The sequence below is a fragment of the Manacus vitellinus genome, unplaced genomic scaffold, assembly GCF_001715985.3.
Source record: "Manacus vitellinus isolate BGI_N305 unplaced genomic scaffold, ASM171598v3 scaffold_72_pilon, whole genome shotgun sequence".
In the NCBI taxonomy this organism is placed as follows: domain Eukaryota; kingdom Metazoa; phylum Chordata; class Aves; order Passeriformes; family Pipridae; genus Manacus; species Manacus vitellinus.
The window spans coordinates 1,978,693-1,985,161 of NW_021940764.1; the positions used below are offsets into that span (position 1 = coordinate 1,978,693).

Consider the following 6,469-nt stretch of genomic DNA (forward strand, 5'->3'; position numbering starts at 1 on the left):
CAGCCCCACCTCCACCCTGGAGAGCCGGGACAGCGGCATCATCGGTGAGTGCCCGGCCCGAGCCCTCCTCGGGCGCTGCTCGGCCCCGCGGGATGGGCTGGGATGGGCTGATGGGGTTGGTTTGGGTTTGGGGGGCATCTTCCAGATTGTTCAATTCCAGGGGCTTCCACAGAACCTTCTGAACCCTGGAGAGCCGGGACAGCGGCATCATCGGTGAGTGCCCGGCCCGAGCCCTCCCCGTGCACTGCTCGGCCCCGCGGGATGGGCTGGGATGGGCTGATGGGGTTGGTTTGGGTTTGGGGGGCATCTTCCAGATTGTTCAGTTCCAGGGGCTTCCACAGAACCTTCTGAACTTCCACTATCTCAGGTTGCTCCAAGCCCTGTCCAACCTGGCCTTGGACACTTCCAGGGATGGGGCAGCCACAGCTTCTCTGGGAGTTCCATTCCAGCCCCTCATCACCCTCACAGGCAGCAATTTCTCCCCAATATCCCATCTAACCCTGCCCTCTGGCAGTGGGAAGCCATTCCCTCTTGTCCTGTCCCTCCAGGCCCTTGTCCCCAGTCCCTCTCCAGCTCTCCTGGAGCCCCTTTAGGCCCTGGAAAGGGCTTTAAGGTCTCCCTGGAGCCTTCCTTTGTCCAGGCCAAGCAATCCCAGCTCTCTCAACCTGTCTCCAGAGCAGAGGAGCTCCAGCCCTCTTGGCATCTCCATGGCCTCCTCTGGACACACTCCAGCAGATCCACATCCTTCCTGTGCTGGGACCCCAGAGCTGGATGCAGCACTCTAGTTAGCTAATAGATATTATTTAGGTAATACCCCTGTATTTGCTGATTAGGGAGGTGGTTTTGCATTATTCAAGTTATAACTGCAATGACCAAGGTGAACTGGACCCCTGCATAGCAGTTGGTGAAAATTGGGAGGTAAGAGGTTGATAACTTTGCATCAATTAATTTACTTTTAGATCTTATTTATACGGTGAAAGAGGAAGCCTTGGGCAGAGCTGGGTTAAATCAGCACAGATAACCAGGTGCTCTAGCAGGTTTTTCCCTTGGGTGATCTGTAGGTTGTAAGTGTAAGGAATCTGGAAAAAATAACCTGCACAGATTAATTTCTGTTCAATAACTGGAAAGGCACAATGGGAGAACATTGATGGCTGTGTGACACCAGGATGGTCCTCGCTTGGTTGTCCTTGCCATGTGTTGTATGTTGAGTGTTTCTCCAGCTTAAGAAGATTTTACTTTGCCAGCAGTTTATGTAGTGTTTAAAAAAAGAAGAAAGGCAGGTTGATAATTTTGGGAGGTTTGTTGCACTAGTGATTAATATTTTGCTTGGCTGATCAGGAAATCTGGGCTCAGTTCAGCTCCTGCATGCCACAGCAACCCTTGCAGCACTTCTGCCTGCGTGATCTTAAAATGCAAATGGGTGAGCTATTCTGAGCTGCTGCCAAAGTAGGTTAATGAATCCTGGGAAGAGTCACTGCAGGATCCCACCCCCTCAGTTCTCTGCTCACCGTGTCCCACCGTCAGAGCTGCACCTTCTCCCGCAGCCGCCCCGCAAAGCCGGGCTGGGCTGGAGCACCACGGTGAGTAGATGTGGGTGTTGGAGCCCAGCTGGGTCCAGCCTCTGGCTCAGCTGTCACTCGGGTCTAAGACCCGAGCAAAGCCTCAAGTGGAGCAGCAGAACTGGCAAAAAACCAAGTGTGTTCTCTGCTTTTCCAGCTGCTCTTCCTGGCGAGGTCTTGTGGGTGCTGCGAGTTGGTGTTGGGCTGGACCGGCCTCGAGGGGGGTTGGCAGGTGCCAGCCTGAGGCAGTGAAACCATTGAGTGCTGCAGTTTGGTTTTATCTGGACTTGCTTGTCCATGTGAAAGCCAGAGGGGCTTCTGGGTGGCCTTTGTGCTTCACCTGGGTGGCACAGAAGCATCAGCACCATCCCAGTTCCTGACACGGTGAGGTGTTGAATCCTTTTGCTCTGACTCCCAGCCCTGCCCTCTGTTCAGTAGGTCTGTAGGAATTAATTTTTAAATCTGATGCATTTTGTTTCACCTTTCACGAGGAAGATTCGCTCTTGGAGGTCCTCCTGTGGGGAACTTAGATTTTCCCATGGAAACTTTGGAAATAATAGAAGGTGGCTTATCCCAAGGCTGTGTTAATGCATCCCAGATGGAAAAGTCGTGTAAAAATGAGCTGGTGTGGAGTAAGGGAAACACTTTTCAAGGCTTTCAGAAAGCAAGGCTTTCCTTTGCCAGTGTTTGCACTCAAAGGAAGACAAGGGCTTCTTTCCTCCCTTGTTTCCTCTCCCCCTTTATTTTGACAATAACATTTTCAACACCTTATCCTGGCGTTTGACAGAAGCTGAACAGCTGTAACAAATTGGGTGGAAAATGGTCTTTTCCAGCCAGGCTTTCCAGTAGGGAAAAAATCGGGAGGTTTTCCACAAAACCTGATTTTGTGAACCCCCCACTGTGTCCTGCAGGTGTCAGCTCAGGGGAGGCTGTTCCCTGTGGGAGGTGGGTGCAATTTGGCCATTACCCTCCCACTGGGACGGGAATTGGGTGTGCACAGGTGTGAAAGGTGCTCCCTGCACGACAGCAATTCCCTGGAATTGTTTGCACTGCAGAGGAGACAATTTGTCCACCTGTAGGAAGCAAAACCCATCTCGTGCTCTGCTCTTCCATTTGGGAGCAAATCAGGTCCATGGCTTCTGGAGGGTCTGGGGTCATTCAGGTTCATTCCTCATTTTTTTGGATACAGCTCTCATCTGGGAGGATGACTGTGATAAAGGGGTTTTGGTTGGAGCAGCTTCACGTGGTACCTCCAATCTGTTGGAGATTTCCTTGTCCAAACTATTGGTGGCTTTGTGCCAATTTTCTGTGTAGGAAAATAGCTATTTCCTTCAGTGTTTTGTGTTTCCTGAATCATGGTCCCTCCTGTTTCTCCCAGATCAGGGATTTCAGCTCTTAGCCATTGGCTCCAGGAAGGTGTATTTTGGTGAGAGGCAGCTCCAATGTATTTCTTACTCATCTTGATAAAAGATATGGCTTTGGGGGCATTGTCATGATCTTTGCCACCTGTCAGTCCTGAGCTGCCACGAGCATCACCCCCAAATCTCACAGTGCTGAATCACCACCAGATTTCATGTTTTAAACCGCCTGAGGCTGTAACATGTCCCAGAGGGTGAATGTGCTATTTGCAAAACATTTGAGAGTTGTCAAAGGACAGAAAGCAGCTAATCAAGGCAGGAAGTCCATCCTTACACCGTCTGGCATAATTGCTTCTCTCTGTGTGAAATGTTTTTAGAGTCATAGAATCCCCTGAGTTGGGAGGGACCCACAAGGATCATCAAGTCCAGCTCCTGGCTCTGCACAGGACCAACCCCAGGAGTCACCCTGGGGGCCATCCCAAGGAATTCTGTGCATGTTAAACTCACTTTACATGTCTCTATTGCTAGATACAGCATTAGTTTGTAAAAGTTAATTCACTGTATGGCTCTTCAGACCCCAAATTAACTGTGTTAAGAGCTTAACTATCCACCAAGGTGAACAGAGTTTGGATGTTGTAATCTGGATTTAGTAAAGACTAAGTTTTAATGAGTCAGGTTTTCTCTGATGACTTGTCCTCTTGGAGTTATTCCTGTCCATTTCTATGTCACCTCTTACATAATTTCAGTTATTAGAGAACAAGTGTGTCCTGCCTCTGATCTGCACAGTGCAGGGACTATTTCATGGCTTTAATGAATGCATCACTTGGGTTGGAACAGACTTACTTTGAAATGTTTGATCCTCCAAGGTAAAGGGAAGCTCAGTCTGAAAAAAAAGTTACAAAATCCAGATCTTTACATTCAGATATTTCTTATTTATAAAAGAAAAGCAGCGGGGAAGGGGGCAGGAGGGGAGCCAAGAGGAGAGGCAGGAGCAAGTCAGCCCTTTCTCCTGGATGCCACAGAATCCTCTCCGTGTAAAACAGGCTGGCTGGTGAAAATCCTGACCTGGCTGTAACCCCTGAACAGCTTCCAGGATTTTTTGGCTCTCGCTGTGTAAGAGCAGCCAACTGTTAATGTCCAAAAATCTGCTACTGAAAAGAAAACTGGTCAGAGAGCCGTGTGCTGCGCCGGGGGAACTTTGCACCTCACGGCCCCGCCGGCGTGGGCTCGGGAGCTTTGCTGCTGGAATGCAGCAGAACATGGGAAAATCTGGGAAAATCTCCACCAGTCTTACCAAAATCCTGCAGAACAGACCTGCAGACGTTTCTTGCCACTCTGCAAAGCTCACCCAAGCGATGCTCCAAGCAGCACTTTCTGCCACGAGCAGCAATCTCCCGAGGGAAGGAAAGGAAAGGATGTTTTCCGTGTGGCATCTTCCCCTGGAAGTGCTGTCGCTCCCCCCCGGGTGAAATGGGGCCACACTTCTTGTTCCCATGATGATCTACACTCTGTTCCCTGCTGGATTGTCAGGGGATCATCCCGAGCAGGGACACAGGTATGTTGGAAAAGCAGCTTAGAGGGAAAGCAGCGAGCTGTGGAAATCCTCCTGCCCTGCTGACGTGCACAGCTCTGATACCGTGTGGACCAGTTGCCTTCACTTGGATTTTGTGGATTTATTCGATGAAAAATGACATGTAAAAGAACCCTGTCCCCTCCTGGGAGTCCCTGGCATGTAGCTTTTCCCTCTTAGTCTTTTTTTTTTTGCCGTTTTTTCCTCTGATTCCTGAGCTTTTATCAAGATGCCGCTTTCAACAGATTTATGTATTCGTGGGTTAAAAATAGGTTTGTTAATAAATTCACCTAAGTGCCTGCTAAGCAGAATAGATGCTGCTGACAATAAAACAAGATGGATTTGTTTGCAACTTTAACTGCTTTGAGAAAGGAACAAAGAGCAGCTCCGAAGGCACATCAAGATAAATTTAACTCAGGTTAAATATTTTTGTGATCTTACAGTTAAAGCATTTGAATTCTGACATTCTCATCAGTATTATGAAATGCTCTGTTAATAATGAATAAGATTTCTGAGAATTACAGATCTTTTTTTAAATCTAGCCAGCTTCCATTTGGGCTTGTTCCCCGGAGAGGAGCTCCCTGAAAAATGTCTCATCCTGATGACTAGTGAGCTTTTGTTCACTAATGCACCTGCATATTGCAGGTGATGGTTCAGGAGGTGAAAAGGGAGGTGATTTATCAGGTGTCCCATCAGCTCTTGAGCAAAATCAGTGGGGTCACAGAATCCCAACCACACGAAGTACAAAAGGATGTCATCTCTGAATCCCAATTCAGTTCTTTCTCTGTTTTATTAAAAGGAGAGATGAAGCAGAAAGCAAACCCATGAAGTCACAAAACAACAGTTCTGCCTTCTCCCAGTTAAACCACAGAAGCGTCAAGGATTTGGTTTGACACCAAACTCTGGCCCATAAATACTGGAGAGGTGATGGATCAGATCCAGGTGTTGGTTACATTCCTGGGAAAGAAAAAAAAGAGAAGGCAAAAAAGGAGAAGGAAGTGGCACAGAACAGAGTAAACTCTGAGATTGCCTTTGGTTTATGGTCCAGGCCTGTAGATGGATAAAAAAGGAGAATGAAAAATTGAAAGAAAGGCTGAAGTGAAAATCCAGCTGAGAAGGCTCCTCGAGGAGGATTCCTCAGCTCCCACGGTGTAATTTTGGATATTGGGATAAATGGCTTCTCTTTATTGTTTTAGCTGGGAGATGGGATGGGACTCTCAGCTTTTATTTTAAGAGCAGATTTGAAGATTTTAACCTTCTTGCTTAGGAAAAGCTTCCCAATGATCCAAGCTCGCCCAGAAAGTTAATGCTGAGGCTTAAATAACCTCCCTCTTCTTGTGGACCCTCCCACTCCCCCATGTGCCTCCCTTCTGCTTTCTAGTTTAAATCTAATAATTTTAAAACCGGTTTCAAGCCTGGGGTGGGCTTGTGAAAAGAAAGAAAAGTTGTTCTTGCTGATGCTAAAGAAAGAAAAAAAAGGGGAATTGAATGTGACAGGCAAAAATAAAGAAAGATCCAAAATGGACAAAGTGGACAGTACAAAGAGGGCACTGAATCAAGAAGGAGAGGGGAGCTGATGTGGGGTTAGAGGGGGGGTGTGCTTTTCTGCTTTGGAAATTTTCATAACCCCACTGTAAAAATCCACAGGTTGCCTGGAGCTGAATGTTGTGGTTTAGCCCCAGCTGGCAACTGAGCATGGGGAGAGAACCAGAAGGGTAAAAGTTGGGTTGAAATGGAGACAGCTTAATAATTGAAATAAAATAATTGTAATAGTTATAATGACAATTAAAAGGAAAACAACAAAACCCATTAGAAATAAAGCCCCAGATAAACAAGTGATGCAAATAACAAACAGTTGCTCACCACCAGCCTCCTGATGCCAGTTCCCAGCAGTAGCCCCTGGCCAACTCCCCCCCCCAGTTTATGTGCTGAGCGTGAATCCATATGGAATGGAATGGAATCTCCCTCTGGGCAGCTGGGGT

At 47.7% G+C, this 6,469-nt stretch overlaps 1 protein-coding gene across 1 annotated transcript in view; it reads left to right on the forward strand.

The window, feature by feature from the left end:
* TANC2 (tetratricopeptide repeat, ankyrin repeat and coiled-coil containing 2) overlaps nucleotides 1-6,469 on the forward strand; it is a 201,528-nt gene that overhangs the window by 110,069 nt on the left and 84,990 nt on the right. The window contains 1 exon segment of the mRNA XM_029964467.1: nucleotides 4-44. Coding sequence (XP_029820327.1) covers nucleotides 4-44 — 41 coding nt within the window.